Source organism: Anser cygnoides, chromosome 1, assembly GCF_040182565.1.
Source record: "Anser cygnoides isolate HZ-2024a breed goose chromosome 1, Taihu_goose_T2T_genome, whole genome shotgun sequence".
NCBI classification, from domain to species: Eukaryota; Metazoa; Chordata; class Aves; order Anseriformes; family Anatidae; genus Anser; species Anser cygnoides.
Window position 1 is genome coordinate 185,049,845 of NC_089873.1, and position 18,305 is coordinate 185,068,149.

Consider the following 18,305-nt stretch of genomic DNA (forward strand, 5'->3'; position numbering starts at 1 on the left):
ACCCATCATGGAAGAAGCATACCAGTTAGATTAGAAAGAGTTAAGTATGCTTGGGATTTTGATAAGTTTGTCCATATGGATTGTCTCTGGAGAGGATAAGTGGCAGCGCCATATGTTTCTGAACTACAGATGTGCAATATATTTGTAAGAAACTACAGCTCCTCTCCAAAATTATGATTTGGCACACTTTATGACAAACTGAAAAATGGGACCTATTTGAGGGAAATTGACTTGACAGAACATTTTTTTCCTCTGCAAATTGGTTCAGTTGCTGAGTTTGAACACCTTTGGACAGAAAGCGTAGAAAATGTTGTGGTTTTAATTTGTTTTTAAAAAATAAAAAAAATCCCTTCCTTGGGTATGTCATATGGAGCAAACTTTAGAGCATGTAAAAACCATGGGGGGAAAAAAAAAATTGACAGTACGCAAAGGGCATTTTGAGTGCTACACAGTTCCCATTGGAGGTGTGATGAACCTTGTCATTCCTCTTAGTGAAAACAAAGTAGTTGAGAATGGGGCTATAGTTGTTTTCAGTTTAACTGGGGAAGCCATAGGAATGACTCATTTCACATGAAGTCTGTTACTGCTTAGACTGGACTCTGTTTATTTTAATTTTACACAATAATTTCAGCACAAAGGCAAATTGCACTGAGTACACCTCTGTTCATGCATACATTAATTCACGTGCTTAACTGCATGCTCTGCATGTAGCCTCATGGATGTGGAAGGTATTTTAAAAAGCTGTTAAAAAGTGTTGCAGCTACAGTAGCAAACAATAAATTAAACTGCCCTCTCCTTCACCAATTTTCAGGTATTTCATAACACTTCAGATGTCTATGACATCCATCAGAGAGCTCTACGCTGTAGATGATGACCGTGAGCCTGTGTGTCAACTAATCTGGTGTGTACGTTTTAGCAGAGTAGAGGGAAGCCAAAGCCTGTGAATCACCACTGAAAATAGTGGAAAGGGAAAAGTGAGTGTCAGCTGTGTTTGCCAGTGACTTTTACAGCATTATAGTAGTTTATCTTACTAATTATATTTTATAGAAAAGTGTCCTCTAGACTGATGGGGAGCAGACCTGGTATGTAGCATTCCCCTACTGGATGTATGCTTTGCATCGGTTCCAGTTCCCCTCTCATTCTGGGGATCTGCCACCAAAGTGAAGTAATTGTCTGGACAGCTTTGTTGCGTTATCCAGCATCTACAAACTATTCTTCTTCACAGATTACTAACCTAATAAACATGGAAAAGCAATTCTGTGGGATATAATCCATGTCTGATTATTTCCAAATGCTGGGATAAGCTAGAGGCGACATCACTGAAGGGGTGCTCAGGAGAGTTGGGCTGAATTTCTGCTGCAGACTTTTCCTTGTGCTTACAAACAATCTTAGTCTGCTGAGTTTGCTTTGAAAAGATGTGGCAATGCCTGCCCATTTATCTTTTTTGTCAACCTAGGCATATTCACTGACACGGAATATCTTTCCTTATTTCTCTACTCATGGTCCTCCATGAGAGCCGTTCATGTACTGGGAAATCCTTAGAGCCTGGCACTTCTGCAAAGCTTCTGGCTGGTTTTATCCAGCGACCAGGTGCTAACAAAATTCATATTAATGAAAAAGAATATCCCCTTCACTACTATGGCTACATGGAGAATTATGTAGTTTGAGAAGATAATTATTAAATTACTCTTTATTAATTACAGTAGGCATCCTTGTGTTTCTAATGGAGTGATTTCTATTGAAATACACTATGTCATATGCCATATGCTGCTTTAGACTCTTTGAACTGTCAAGCATTTGATTCTGAGCCACAAAATGATGGGGTGAGCATACAGATGGGTTGTCACATAAAGAAGTCTGATGGCATGTGATAACTCTCAGGCATTTTTTTTTTTTCCATAAAGCTCATAATGTACAAGCAGTGATCATGGTTTGCCAAACAAAATGAGCTGACAGTCAAGGGAATTCTTCAGGCATTTCAGTTCCACTTTGCAGCTTCACTCTGCCTTTAGCAGGACCAGGTCACGCCCTTTCCAGAACAAGAGGTGTCAATCTTTTTTTTTTTTTTTTTTTTTTTTTTTTTTTTTTTTTTTTTTGTAGATGACTCTGTGGGGAACTATGCAGAGACTCGCCAAAGCCAGTCCTGAGTGGTCTAGCTTGGTGGTGGCAATTGAGACAGGTCAGGGTCATTTTGAAGCAGCAACTTGTTTCCATAGAAATAATTTTAAGATATAGCATACAGGTTTGCACTCAGGAACAAGGCAGTTTTTCCTTTAATCATCTGTTCTCCCCTAACATTCAGGTCATTTCCCGTAAAGGAAGGCAGGGTTCGTGACAGGAATTGAGGCATTTGCATCTTCAGGGCAGAATGAGGGCAGAAAGATGGAAGATAAGGCTCAAAATAAAGCGTAGGTAACTTTGGGCATGATTTAATTACAGATTCATATAGGTTTTTTTGAAGGTGTTTACAATACAGATATTTTCCCTTGAAGTAGGTTTCTAAGTTTACATTAAGATCAATAGATATCTAGGGTGAAACTCATTAGCCTAAATCTAGATGCTTTGTGCTGTTAGAGATACTCTAGGGTCTGCAAGACCTCTCTGCATGGGCTGGCAGGTATGTGAGAGGACTTTGGGGAGACTTGTGTTTCTCCAGGCAGGCAGCTGGAGGCCAAGTGAGATCCTGAACAATGCTGGAACTGGTGAAAGGTGCTGTGTTTGGGCAGCCAAATCCCACTCTGAGTCAGTACTGCTGGTGGAGCACAATTCAGTGGCTGACGTAGGTGTCTACTCCCATTCGAGATGCCCTTGGCTATCCTACCTCCATCTGCCAGTCCAGGAGGGTCTGGCTTTCCCGACTGGCTCCGTGTCATGTTTTTCAGTCCCATGTGAATATCTTTGCTGGTTTAGAGTTAGGCAGACTTCGATGTGTCCTAAACATAGACCTATCTGTATGTATTCTTTAGGATGAGAAATATAAATTTTCAGACTCCATTGCTTATAATAACAAGGGTCTAAATTAATTTTTCTCTTCAGAGGCATCTTCATAGATTTCCTGTGCCCTGTGACATACAAGGCATTTTGAAAGAAAAACCTCTTTTGGAGCAAGAGCTAGTTTTCCAGGTAGGATACCACACTCAAATGCCAGTAGTCCTATACAAACACTTGACCTGAGCCCCCACTGCCTCAAGCTGAGGTGCCTGAACGATGGAAAAACAGATTCCTAAAGTCTTACAGGTTGAAAGGCACATCAGGAGGTCTTATCACTGGAGGTCTTTAAAAGACATTTAGATTTAGAGCTTAGTGATACGGTTTAGTGGAGGACTTGTTAGTGTTAGGTCAGAGGTTGGACTCAGTGATCTTGGAGTTCTCTCCCAACCTAGATGATTCTGTGATTCTGTGAAAGCAAATTATAATTCAACCTGCTGCTTAAAGCAGGACCAATCCTGAATCATGACCACAATAATCACTTTCATACCCCCAGGTGTTCACTTTGACAAAAGCAGCCAAGTCTGGGTTTATCCAAACTGCTTCATGCGGTGCCTCGTGGCTAAACACTGTAGGGTTCACAGTCTTAATACTCCTCCACTTACCTCATCCACGGGGACACAACCAGCATACATTGCATGAAGCCCAAAGGAGAAAACCTCATGATGCCAAAATCACTTATATCCAATGGCCCACACCCAGCACTCATTAGCCGGGAGAAATAGCCATGGACAATAGCCATGGACAATAGCCAAGGACATCCTAGTTGGTACCAAATACTTCTATCTTCATTGTCGGAGAGAATGGAAATATAAGAAGGACTGTGTGATCTGATGGTAAGGGACTCAGCATGTAGTCCCTGCTTTGGTGAATATTCATTCTCTAATCGATTGGTGTGATCTCTAGATAGCCTCCACTGTGAGTCTGGGGTCTTCCTTAGCCTCACTTAACCATAAGCAATAAGATATAAATTGTACAAGCAGGTGCCTGTCTTCTTGGATCTCTCTAAATCCCTCTGCATGTGAATGGTGCTGTATAATAAATAGTAATAAAGGGGTTTTCAGTGAAACATCTAGAAGACATTGTAATTCAACTCGTTCTCAAAAATCATATTACTCCTCCTACTGCATACATACAATAAGATTAAACTCTTGCGTATTCTATTATCTAGTGCCAAACCGTGTAGGCTTTGGGATACGAGTCCTGCTGCTTTGTAAAATCCAGCTACAAGTTCTTCCAGGGGTGATTTTCAGTGGTTGGAAGTGGTGGGTGCTGCAGCCTCCTGGATTTCCCTGTGCCAGCACTGATTTTGAATGGCTTTGAAAGTGGGGCTGGATCTTTCCTTTCCATGGCAGCAGCTGTCACAGTGCTGCCACTTGTGCTTTTATCAAATGGCTCTTACTAATTCATTTCTGTTTATTAGCAGATCTGTGATTTCTCTACTCTTCCCACTTCTCCATTTCTTTTGGCTTATTCCTGTCCCCGACCCTCACTTTCTGAAGTCTTCAGCATTGTTTTAAAAGCTCCCAGGGACAAATAAAGCAGACACGGCCATTACTCTGCTACCTGGTGGGTAGCAGCACAGCATCGCTGGGTCAGGCATTCCCCCTCCAAGCCTGAAGCACCTCTAGTAACGAGCCCACCACCTTTGATCAGATAGGCAGTGCCACTAGTTAGCACCACAGCTCCTTGCTGTGCCGTGTGATGGCAGCTGGCAGGCAGCTGCAACACCTGTTGTAGGACTCTGTTCTGTGGGATTTCTGTTGTTCTTATGTTTTGTCGTGTTTTGCACTCAGACAAGTGACTCCCTTATTGAGGTTATTCACATACTATGCAATTGTACCTCTCTCAACATACACACTTTCCATTCAGCCTCAAGGAACCGGTTAAATGCCCTATGTTCAGTGACTACTGATTTGGCGGAGAACTGCTGCCCAAAGTTTAGATCTCAGGCTTAAACATGCTAAAAGCCCAGGTCAGGTGCATGCCTGGATTTCCTGGAGAACAGATACTGACCAGTAGTGGAAGGGACTGATATAATTACTTTTGTCTAATGGGGCAACAGAAAAACAAAAGGACAGAGGGGTGATGTCAAGAGATGCAGTAGGAGTGTGACCTTGAAGAGGGAATATGAAGTATTTCACATCACGGTTTTTATCCAATCCCTTTAAAACCCCATTGTTTATTGGCTAAAGTACATCTCAAAGCAGCAGATAATCTTCATGTGCCAGCTCAATTTTACTTTTACACTGCAGGCTCACTTGTATAGCAGGTAAATGGTGAGAAGAGTTTTTAAATCGTGAGAACCAGAGAGTCAAAGTCTGTGCCTCATCTAAAAAGTGGTTTTGTTTTGCTTGTAGATATTACTATACCTTCAAGTGACAGATGGGAGTGTGAAAACTTTCTATCATCCTTGAAGATTCAGACCAGCTTAATAGAGAAAAGATGTGAAAGGAAAAATCATCATTAAAATGGTCTTGAAAGGGTTGACTTCCAAATTATTGTCTGTCAGCTTCTCCAGATGGCTTGAATATCTGTCAGATATGAGCGGCATTCATTAGAGATGCCTAGGGAAAAAAATAAAAAAAAAAAAATCCAAGGTTTCTTTTTGGTCAGAGAAAGGGGAGAAAGTAGAAGAGAAGAAGAAAGAAAGGAGGAACATATTTTAAAGATTTTTTTTTCCCACTAGAAAGGAACTGCACAACAAGCAGCATTCAGTTCTGTTGTTATTTTCTCTCAGCAGTGCATGGATCAAGCTTGATCCATTCCTTTTTTTTGTTGTTTGTTTCTAGGTGCAAATTCAGTGTGTTTTCCCAGTGGCCCTGGGTTCCTTCCAGGTGCAGAAGGCTTCCCAGGAGGCCACCAGGCAGACCATCCCTGCCTGCTGCCCACAGAGGTCCTTCCGGGTGCTTAGGCAGTCCCTCTGGCTGCATTGGTAGGGTGTAACTGTAGCTGGGATGTACAAAGAGGAATACAGTTTCCAGTGTCCATCCAAAAAGCATTGCAGACACTTAAAAAGGCCAGAATAAAGGAAAACCGTTATTGGTTCTGTTCCCATTTGAAAATGCATTTTCTAGCGGCAAGACTTTGAGGCTAAGTCCAATGCTAAGTGCCCCACTTACTGCCACCACGACCTCTCTTTATTGATCAAACTGATGGGTTTTCCCATCAGATTTGTCTGAATCATGCACTTAGGTTTATACTATTCAAGGGAGAAGGAAGGACACTGGGGAAGGTTTGGCTTTATTTTAACAGATTTTGGGGACACAATAATCAAATGGGCTGGCAACAAAACAGAAAAGAGCCATGAAACAATTGGGCACGCTATGACTTCAAGAAGAGAGAGGAAGAGCTGAGCCTGTAAACCAAGACTTGCTAGCTATGGACTGTTATGAGGATTACAGACAATTATTTATGGTGTGATGCCTGCAAGGGTTATTGAAGCACATCGTTGGGTGGAGGCTCCTATTCAAGCCACAGAAGCAGGCTGAGGACTGCCCACCGCAGGGAATTGCAACCTTCAGTTTTTGTGCATTGGCTTTTCCTGATCGCTGCTGGCCTTACTGAGCCCAGTGATGTAGAAAAATCTGGTTATGTCTCTTGTTATATTAATCCTTCTCTACCTATTGTTTGAGAATTGTTGTTCCTGGGGTTATTAATAGTGGTTGATATTTACCTCTGGAGGAAGCGGATTGCTACATGCCACAAATCATGCCTTTATCACTTCAAAGATGAAACCTCCATCTGTGCCAAACCACTAATATAATTACTGCCCCTTCCCTACCACCCCCTGCTCAGCAGCATCAGCTGTGTGCAGAACCTGCTAGATGCAATTATTTTCAATCACACCTCCGGACAAACAAGATCATCTTTCAGATACTAAGTGTTGCTAAAGTACAACCGTGTGTTACACCTGCAGCAAGAGTGACGGGGAGGGCAGTGGGGTGGATGAGGATCACTCTGGGTAGTTTATTACTGAGGTATCCCCTCCCCTGGTTTGTGGTGTCACAACTTGTAGGACCTGGGGATGCCGCAGCCGCAGGGAGTTGTGGTGTGCTGCTTGTATAAGGTCAGTGCAGTCAGCCAGGAGGGGTGGCAGGGTTTGTGCAGCCGCAGGTTCACAACAGCTGCCGTGGGGGAAACCACTGGCTCAGGGTTTTTGAAAGCAGGTCCAGTGTTTTGTGTTGAGAAGGTCTGGGCAGCTCTTCACCTAGCACATAGGCTGGTCTTAGCTTGCTTTTTGGAAGTATCCAACTCCCTGCATGGACTATAAAAAGAACCAAGTGGCTAGGTGGGACTCTTAAACATTGAAGCCAAGCTCTTAATTCCAGCTTTGCGTAGCCAAAGTTGGCTGTGTTTAAGTCATGACGCTTGCAACAACAGTGTTTCATGGCTCCTCAGGCTCAGCACAGGGCAAGAAGCCCTTTTCAATGCTGAATGCAGAACTGCTCCAGAAGAGGTGGTCTGGGACAGTGCCCACACCTCCACTGGCACGTGGTGCAGCATCCCAAACAGCAGCCATGTGCCACCAGCACCTCTGCTGCCCGCTGGCCCCATCCCAGCAATCAGCACCTCAAAGCCGCCACCCCTTTTTGAAGCAGCCATTTAGGAACCTGCATATTTCCTTCCCCTTTCTATTTCTTTTAATGACTGTAGCGGATAATGGAAGATGACAGATGATGGTAATTACAGCACTGCGGGTTTTTTTTTTCCCTTTCTCAAGGAATGTTATAGGCATCCTAAGCATTTTAAGCAGCTGTAAAGATGGGTGTGGTGACCTGGGTAGAATAGCTAGCTAAATACGTTAACTGTAGGGCAGGCCGGGATGTGACTCTTGAGCTAAACCAGCCACCTCTCTCTACTGAAGCAGCAAAATTAGCTTAAGGTTTTCTGTTGGGTCTGTGGTCTTTGTATTTAACTTACTTAAACGAAGGCTTCAGCTGTTCCATGGAATTTTCGTTCTCTGTGATTAAACAGATAGGATGAGACATGTACACACGAGACATGTATGAATTATTAGAGATAATAGTATGCAGTCTTTTTTCTTTCCCAGGGTCTGGATCCACACACCGAGTTGCTTACAAGCACGAGTAGATTGACTGGAGGGGGAGGAGGGGGCTGAGGGCTTTTGTCCAAGTCCTGTTAACATCATGGGCTTTGAGGCACACCCCAAGCTTACTGCACAAAATAAGGGAGCTGAAGTGCCAGTTCCCAACTTTGCTGCCCATGCAGACTGTGGTGGTACTAGCCCTGTTACAGTCATGCAGAATCCTGCTGAAAGCAACGGGACAGATCCTGCACCATCACACGCAATCATGCATATATACGTGCCACAGGGTAGAAGGCAAAACTTGTGAAATTTTAAAGTCTAATGACTAGTGGGCTCTAAGTCTACGTGGAAATGCACTGAAGGTAGGTCCATGAGCTTGGCCCTCACCCTTTCTGTGAGAAGAACCGGGAACACAACTGCTTTGTCAATAGACTTAAATCCATACCAGCCTATCTGTGCCACTGCAGGAAATGTTTGAAGGTGAATCAAAACCAACTGAAAAACAGATCAAAAGAGATGTCAAAATGACAGCTTTAGGAATTGTGGCCACTGGGTACCTCTGGCCAGTAGGTGCAAGCCTTTTTGCCCGATGGCAATGTGGCACTGTGCTCCTGGCAGCCCCCTTGCTCTCTGGCAGTTTTTATGGTTGCTAAATGGAGCTTGTGTTTGCCCATGGCTTTTAAGGCCTACCTCGACCTTAGCATGTAAGCATGCTGTCCCTTGCACCTGGGGACCACACCACAAGCTTGGCGCCCAAGCGATGCTAATCCTACTTGGACCTTAGAGTCTCTTGGGACGGTGTTAAGTGCTCTGCTCCTGCTGTCCTTGGTCAGTCAGAAATGGGTTCTTGGTGGAGGGGTCCGTGGCAACACCGGCATTGTGCTCCATGAAAGAAACTCAGCCCTGCCAAATTGCGTACTCAGCTGGAGAAGCAGTTGTCCCCGTTACAGGGAGTTTTTCTGACATAGCACGCTATTTTGTCTGTATTGGGTTCATTCGTTTCTGGGAGGCACAGGTAGTGGTGAGGCAGTGGGTTATTAGACAGTAATTACTCTGGTTATTAAACAGTATGGGCTGGCTTTAAGGATAAGCACCCACATGGGAATGAAGTTGCTTCTTTGGAGCAACTTAACATTACAGTATATTGGACTACTAATGTATTTTTAACTGTATCTCTGGGGTTTTAGTACAAAAAAGGTCCTAATTCTATTCTCCTAGTACATTCTCAACCATCCCCTAATTTAATTTCTCAAGATTTAAATGACTTGATCAGAGAACAGGGCTAGACATTATGTCTGTGCCTAAACAAAGCTTACATTCGAGGCTGTTACTCTGTAGAGTATATAAGAGTTTCCTGGTTATGTGAAAGAAACAAGGAAATCTAGGATTATTCCTAATAATAATTATTCTTATCGATCAATAATAATTGCATTTTAGACCAAAGTAGAGGCTAGATTTTAATTCAAGTCCAGACACTCTCATATGAGGTACTTTAAGAACCCATAGGTTTTAAAAGTGGCACAGCCTGACCCTCAAAATTTGTTTTGACTGAAACTGGGCTTTGAGTTTACAAAGATGTACATACAGAAAAGGGACAGAGGGTATGAAACGGGGGTGAAGAGGCCTGGCTGAGGTCTGGTAGCCAAGGCCTGCAGCCTCTGTATCTAATGTAGCATTGGGGGCAGACGGAGTGAATCGGTACGAGGTGTTTGGAAGAGGATGTGCTCTGGAGGGTGGCAGAGGAAAGTGTTGTGAATGATATTCGCGGGAAAATAAATAAATAAGTAAAATAAAAAAAAACAACCAACAAGCAACAACCTATTGCTGCAACAAAACTCAAAGGGAGTTGAAAACAAACAGCCCTCTGTGAATGCAGGGCGCACCAGAGGCTCTTGCCACCTGAGGAGAGTAATTGGCAAGTGCTGAGCAAGAGCTTGTTCTGGGTTTGGAGGGGCAGCATTGTCATGCTAATAGTCCTTTCACTTGCCTGCAGTGCTGCTGTTGTGCTCTCCTGGAAGAACAGTGCAGAAGGCTTTCCCAGGACCTATTTGTGCAGAAGGGCTGGCTGCTGCTCCGGCTGCTCTCCTTCGGCCTGCCCTCCTAGCCCTGCACACACCGCCCTGCCCCTCTCAATGCAGCCCTTCAAGCATTTGTGAGGGTTGGGACCCAAGCTGATTGAAACCAGACAACAGGGCTGGCCAGGGCTCCATCACCCTGGGAGACTGTGTCTGGTGCCTGGGTGCTTATCCTCCCTTCCCCAGCCTTTCTTATCATCAATGGTGAAGTTTCTCCTTGCCCCACAGTGTCCTGCCCCACCCCATGCTCTGATTGTTTCACAGTGCCCTTCTTGCTTTAACAGTTCATGTGAGAATCAGTCATTTTTTTTTGCAAGAATCTTAAGCAGTCGTTTACAAACATAGACGGAGTTTTGGCTGAAGTTCTCTTGTCTGAGAAACATCCTTTCAGAGAATTTAAGTGTAAGGCACTCTCGTTTACATGGATCCTACCAGCTGCTGTCAGCTCTGCAGCCCCGGGGAAAAAAAATCAGATGATACTGTGAATGCTGCTAGTGAGGACATTAAAAGCAACCATATCCAGGTCAGGTGAAGTTCTGAAAATGCCTTGCATTCATGTACCCTTAATTGCTTTTCTGCCTTTACAGCTGTGGGTCACTGTAACATCTGTGAGGGGCCTGCCTCCAGAATTTCTTTTCTATTATGTCACGTAGATATGGAGAGAGGAGCAGGCAGAGTCTGCTCAGTGAGGAAAGGAAGGAGTAGACTTGAGTAGCAGGAAGAAATTTGAATTTACTGGGGGAAGTTCTAATATTGGGCCTAGCCAGGGGCAGGTAGGCCTGGAGGAGCTGCTGACTTCCTCTGCTAACAGCTAAGATGCTAAGAGCATCAAACATCAGGAGAAACATGGGATAGGGCTTCTTTATGTCTTTAAGTGAGTCAAGAAAATAATAACATGATTTCTGTATCTTACTGGAGCATCAGCTATATGAAAAACGTAGATATCGTGAGGATAGAGACTGTAGAAATGTATAGGTACGTCCAGGTCCTGAGTGAGAATCATCCTCAGGACTCCTGTGAGACTGGTGTGACATCCCCAGTGTCACCACATCCAGGGCTTTGCTGCACTAGGAGCATACCACCAGAAGAGCTCTGCCAGGGGGCACATTGTCTTTATTCCTATTGTCAAGAGAGGAAAAGTGAGGTGGTGTGACAAAGGACTTGCACAAAGCCAGACAGCTGTGGTTGTAGGGCTTGAAACCCTGTCCCAGTCTACCTAACAGGTAAAAGGCACCACTGATAACCCATGCTGCAAACTTTCTGAGGAAATGTCTGCTTCTTCATCCTGCAAAGTATGAGGTGCACCCAGGCCGTTATCTACATAGTGACTCACTTCCAGTCGTATAAATAAGATCTGACACAAAGGAGGTAAAATTAAATGATTTAGCACACATTCAACTATTCTCTTTAGGCTGTCCTTGTTAAAAAAAAAATAATAACAGAAAGATCTTTGCCAGCTACACCTGCTTTTTGGCTGCTTCTGCAGTGACAGCTGAGAATGCAATATCATAAAAATGCCACTTCTGCAAAATAATCATGTCCCGTTGGGTGATTCCCAGCAAGATCTTGTGAAGGAAAAGACTTAGCTGAAGCACATCTGTTCTGGACAGCATGAGGACTGGCAAAAGCAAAGCATGCTGCGAATGTTAAGCTGAGCACAATAACAGGTAGAATGGCTCAAGAGCTCGGTTGTTTTGCTGAAATGATGTGAGAAAACTTTGTGCAGCATGTACCTGTGGTGTGAATTGATCAGGTGACATGAAATGACTCTTCCTTGACATTTGAAGGGGTGAAAAACAAAGGAAAACAACGAGGGATTAGCACAACTGTCAGTTCACTTTCTCCTGTTGGAATCACGATAAACGCTGGTTGATTGTTGTTTTAATTAATCAGGAGCAATCAGCTTGTAAATGCTGTGATTAACACAGCTTCTGTTTAACCCCGTGTTGAGTTTTCCAAGCAGCGTATGCAACAGTTCTGCAGAGACGAGGGGAGTTTAAAAGCTCTCAGACAGAAGCTGAGGTTGGCATCTGATGCTGAATCGCCAAGGCTGCCTCCAGCACACCGACCAGCTGTAAAACCATGTAGCAGATTGAAGCAGTACAAGTCCAAATGATTTCCTACTGTTCTCAGGACAAAAAGAGTGGTTTTTGTTTGTTTGTTTGTTTGTTTGTTTTGTTTTAAATCTGGGATTCCCAAGGGGCAGCTTGTGTAAACTTCTATTTTCTGTTCTCTCGTAGGTTTGTTGATTGGCTCTGGTTGTGCTCTCTATCCTCTTGGCTGGGACAGTGAAGAAGTCAGACAAACCTGTGGTAACCTTTCCAACCAGTTTGAATTGGGTAAGTCATCATCAGAGCATCTCAGGGACATTATGCTGTTCTGTTTGTTGTCCATGAAAGCAAAAGAGACGAGCGCAGGCTTGGAGGAGCAGCCCAGTTGTGTGCTGTAGGGTATTCATATTGCATGTGTCTGACGTGGTGCTAAGGCTTTCTGGAAATATTTTCCAGCAAAATATTGTAAAATAAATGAAGAAATTTATATATGTATATTTACATTTAAGACATCAGATTTAGTAGTCTTGTGATCAGTGGGTTAACATCTGTAGAGATCTGGACAGGGACAGATCAGAGACATCATGTCACGGGTTGGGGCAATTCACATTAAGAGCAGTTAGCTGTCTTTGCAGTCTGGCATGCATATGGCCTTCTAAACTAAGCTTAGGAGTATGGTTTTGGTTACTCACAACCTCGAGAAGCTGGTAAATAACACTTGCTCCCTATGACAGCCTTTTCTGCAGCAAGCAACTGGTCTTACTGGTGATGTCTGCACTGAGCTAAATGAGAGCCAAGGATGCGGTGAAGCTGGGCTCACACCCACACAGCATGGGGTGAGCATCTTGTAGAGAGCTCATTGGGGTGATAGAAAACAGAGGCCCAGCAGGGAGCTAAGGAGCAAGCAATGTGGATGATAAGGATCTGATTGAATGAACATGCAAGTCCTAGTTTAGCAAGAAGGGTGGATGCAGCTGCTGCTATCCTGCTCTCTAAGTACTCTCTGGTCCTGTGTCACTCGAGGAAGAGAGGGATCCGCAATCCTCCTGCAGGAGCAAGAGAAACTGATCATCCCAGCTCTTTACACACTGAGCTCCAGCTCCCAGGAAGGCATACACACACCTCTCCGTTTGAGACCCTGCGAGCTAAGCCTTGTGATTACTGTCAGAAACTCTTTTCATAGCTTTGTGTGGACAACTCATGGAAGCCTGGCAGTAATCACAGTGCAAAGAACAATGGACAAAAACGGTCTCCTGGGGTTAAATGCAATCCTACTGCACTGTCTTTTTATTTTGTCCTGATATTTCTGTCAGGCTTCAGGAGCAAGGGTTTTTGTTTCTAACTCAGAGATGTTTCTTCTGTTTGGTGGAACTAGATGATCTTCAAGGTCCCTTCCAACCCAAACAATTCTATGATTCTATGATTTTCAAATCAGTTGAGATCAAAAGGTAAAGAGTTGCACAAATAGCTTCAAATATATATATATATATATATATATATGTTTGGGAGAGATGCTCCAGGTCACCCTCCCTTACATATTCCTGTAGTGTACTGAAGTGCATTTGCTCTGGCATGGGACCAGAAATTCTCATTGCCAACAGCAACACCTATCCATACCACTGCCACTGATGATGTTACCAGCATCTCCTTAATGGTGTTGCTCAGGGGGTGTGTAATGTGCCCTAGTAGCTTTACCTTGTTATTCTGAACTTCAATATCCTTTTGAGCTATTAATATTTAATTTTGTTTTCAATGAAGTATGGAAAATTTGCTCCCATGACACCTGCTTATGCCTCCTGATAACTTGCTTCACTCACCACTCTCCCCAGAGTGCAGAAAAGGGTTACCTTTCCAGGTTATTTCTCTGAAAACCCATGAGAAGGAGGGTCTCACACCAGTGTGAACTCCTTGAGGACATTACTTAGGCAGCTACAAACTGTAACCCTAAACAGTTGTGCTCACAAAGCAGTCTCCGAGACCACCTTCAACACCTGCTTCTTGAGTAATTTGTTTGCCTAAATTGAGTCATTTTACCATTAAAGGCAGTGAAGGAACCCATGTGAAAGATTTCAGCTTTCCATCTAGGTACACATAAGGAACATGAGCAGGGAACATACTATATTAACTGTGAAGGTGTGTACTCCTATTTTATTTCTGGACCTGTGTAGGGCATGTGCTGTGCATGCCTAGACTTGGTGGCAATGCTGATCTGCAGGAATCATATGTTAACACATTCATTAACAGATTATAATGAGAGCTGAAATCTGCTGCAGTGATTTTCACTAGGCAGCTCTGTCACTAAAACATTTCTTTTCCACATACACCAGCAGTGAATTTAAATGTGTCTTTGATTTTTTTAAGGTAACGTCAGTGCTTGGTTGGTGCTGTGTTACCAAGGTCATTTGTGAAGAAGCGGTACTGTCCAAAGTCTGTTTAATAGCCATGCTGCTCATCTTGTTCGATAAATATCTTTTGGTTGATGATAACCCAAACCCTCTAGTCGTTTCTGCATCATTAGAGATTGGTTTACTCATTATAGCCTGCAGACCAAAAATGATGTTTCAAAGACTTAATCTCACCAACTCTTAAGACAAATTTTAGTAATTATTGCTTTCATTTGAATATTTAATCTGATTAAGCCACAATGATATGCTTTCTATTCCTGAGTCTGTGAAACGAGTTGCCTCAAGAACCACACATACACGCATTGCATTCAGAAATCTTCCCTTAGGAAAGCTGAGCTGCTGTAAACCCTGGGCTGATTTGCTGATGGGGTAAATGGTGGCGATGGGAGTGCTGGTCCTGCTCCTCCTGCTGCCAGGAGTGCTAGAAAGGACCGCAACAGAAGCCTGATTTGGTGCATGTGGTTACTCTCAAAGCAGAGGGATGGTGAACACGAGACAGCTTCAGCCTCCTCTTCAAGGATGGCAGAGCAGCTGGTGCAGCACGGACGAGGTGGGCCTTGGAGAGCACGTGTGTTAGTAAAAATCAAAGCTTACCAGGGTTGACCACAGAGCCAGCAAAGGTAGGGCTTCAGCAGCTAGTAAGATTTTCTGGGGACCTGCAAAAGATAAGATGAAAAAAAAAAGGTTGTCATTGGATATAGAAAAGAAAAACCAGGAGCTGCGTGTACATCACAGGCGAATGAGAAGGGCAAGAGGCAGGTGCAGAGGATGGACTGCAAGGACTCAATTGAGAAGCAGCTGAATTGTGCTATCTGAAATGTAATGCTAACCAGAAATATTCCAAAATTAGCAATTAAGTGAAAATGGCTTTAACAAAACAAGACAAAAAAAAAGTCTGTTATATGCTCATAACTAGATAGAAGAAATAAATAGCAATGCTAAGAACCCATAAAAAGCCTAATCCTTAGTGGGTGTGCTAGATAAGAAATGCTTCTCTGTGTCTTCAGGCACTCTGAAAAGGCATTAGACTAATAGGTTCTCCAAATAGTGCTGAAATAGCCCAGATTGTGAAGAGGGGACCCTTGTCCTCCACCCCCATCAAACACACATTTCTGTGTAAATTCCAAAGCAATATTTAAAAAGGCTGCAGGAAAAATAACCATGCCTTTCATTTACATGTAAGTGGATTAGGTTATTCTCTTCTAGAAAACCTGAGCTGACATTGTGAAATGCCCAGAGGTTTGCTGCTCTCTTTAAAATTGGATATTTGTTTTTTTATTAAGTGAACTACTTCCAAATGGTTTACTTAAACATTTGTGTATTTAATTGGTCTGATTTTTTTTCAATCAAATGAAAGCATTTGTACAACTCGATCTCTACAAAGAGGACTTATTCTTCAGTTGAAGATACTGTGCCAAAGACAACCCCATTTGTCGATTAAATCACGTTCAATAGATGAGCTGTTTTGCTAATGAGGATGGGGAGTAACCTCTAAATAGACTGGTGCACCTGTAGAAGGACCTGCTGTCTGCTCATCTCAAGCAATCTGTTTTTGCCAACATGAAAAAACACAGTGATTAATTAGGACTTTGACCTCCGGCAAATTTTTTTGCAGCACGATTGAGGTCGTGTTGTTCCCGGGTCTCTGTTGTGCACCTCTGCTTGTGACTCCCAGCTCCCCAGCATTTGGTGGGACCTGTGTGGAGGCAGTGCTCCATACCGTGGCATCCCAGTTTGGATCCTGGGTGGAGCTGAGTTCCCACCAAACCACCAGACTATGAGCCAGAGAAGTCCTCTGGTGACGTTTTTCGAGTGGTAACTCCTAGAAGGAGGGCAATATTAGTAAATAGGGGTGAGAAGAAAGATGTTACAGTTTAAAACCAACCTAATTGTTTGGTCAGTGACTGAGTGAAAGTCCTTTGTCTAATTATCATTACCTTAGGTAGAGACTGGAGTTATAAACTACCAGTGCACATGCTAAGTGACTGCCTTTCTCTTTTACCAAATGTCTAAGGAAGGATTGCAATTGTAATCTGTTGTCACCATGCAAACTGTTATTGTTATGCTACATTATTTACACCCAAGAGTCACCTGTGAGCCCATGCAGGACATCACTGATGTGGCATGTCAGGCTCAGCAGTACAGAGCTGCTGACTGGGGGGTGTGCACAATCCTGTGGTCTGCAAAGGGAATTAGCAAGCCATTTCCCCCAAACAACCATCTTTATAAGCATATCATATAGCACACATTCAATTTTGACAAGCTCAAGGTACTAATACCTTGGTTTGTTTTCATTCCTAAGTGTACCACCCAAGAATAACAGCTGAAAAATTAGTGTTTTTTTTTTTTAAGCAGGAAATCCATTAAAGTGAGGGGACCTGCCTTAAAGACTGCACCAGATATTTGCAAAGGAATGCATATTTTGCAAAACTTCACCTGTGTGAAGAAAACTTCTGAACTCGCACATTTTTTTAAAGGACAATGTGGGTGTATATGTGTGTTTACATTATAATTGGCTTTGAATGTCTAAACTCAATAAGACTTCATTTTAGGCCATCAATTTCCCTAGACGCATATGCAGAGGCTGCTCAGTTGTTGCATGCTTATCTCAGTTGTGATGGGTGTGGAGGCAGCTAAATCCCACAGAAAGTGTTGAAGAGGACAGGACATGTTCAGTTTAATTCACAAAATCAAGCCTTGGTAGGCGTCTGGTAAAACAGCAACACAAGACCAACACCTAAATGCCTGAACAGCAAAATACTTATCTAGAGTGAGATTCATTTGTCTAAATGTAGATGACTCATGCCATTTTAGGTGCCCTAGGAAATTTCATCTCACCTCCAGCTGCCACTCCCCTACCATCAGATGTATGAAATGATATTATGCACTTACCTTATTAACCTGAAAGAATGAAGACACTATATTTGAGATGAACTCCAGTTTTTAACTACGTTGAAAAAGATTCTCTTCCTTTGAGGGGATACAGCGTACTCGGGCAGCCAGGGCTCAGCCTGGGTGATTAGTGCTCCAGAATATTTTATGTCCTACTCCTTTTTGTGAGATATTACTTTTTTATGTTGTGTGTCCTGCCTCAGCCCTCTTTTCTTTTTTCCTTTCCTTTCCTTTCCTTTCCTTTCCTTTCCTTTCCTTTCCTTTCCTTTCCTTTCCTTTCCTTTCCTTTCCTTTCCTTTCCTTTCCTTTCCTTTCCTTTCCTTTCCTTTCCTTTCCTTTCCTTTCCTTTCCTTTCCTTTCCTTTCCTTTCCTTTCCTTTCCTTTCCTTTCCTTTCCTTCCCTTCCCTTCCCTTCCCTTCCCTTCCCTTCCCTTCCCTTCCCTTCCCTTCCCTTCCCTTCCCTTCCCTTCCCTTCCCTTCCCTTCCCTTCCCTTCCCTTCCCTTCCCTTCCCTTCCCTTCCCTTCCCTTCCCTTCCCTTCCCTTCCCTTCCCTTCCCTTCCCTTCCCTTCCCTTCCCTTCCCTTCCCTTCCCTTCCCCCTTCCCCCTTCCCTTCCCTTCCCTTCCCTTCCCTTCCCTTCCCTTCCCTTCCCTTCCCTTCCCTTCCCTTCCCTTCCCTTCCCTTCCCTTCCCTTCCCTTCCCTTCCCTTCCCTTCCCTTCCCTTCCCTTCCCTTCCCTTCCCTTCCCTTCCCTTCCCTTCCCTTCCCTTCCCTTCCCTTCCCTTCCCTTCCCTTCCCTTCCCTTCCCTTCCCTTCCCTTCCCTTCCCTTCCCTTCCCTTCCCTTCC

General features: G+C 43.6%; 1 protein-coding gene across 1 annotated transcript in view; it reads left to right on the forward strand.

The window, feature by feature from the left end:
* The window catches only part of LHFPL6 (LHFPL tetraspan subfamily member 6), a 140,362-nt gene that overhangs the window by 111,807 nt on the left and 10,250 nt on the right, over nucleotides 1–18,305 (forward strand). The window contains exon 3 of the mRNA XM_048068338.2: nucleotides 12,354–12,452. Within this exon, the coding sequence (XP_047924295.1) occupies nucleotides 12,354–12,452 (99 nt within the window). The remainder of the gene's footprint in view (nucleotides 1–12,353; nucleotides 12,453–18,305) is intronic.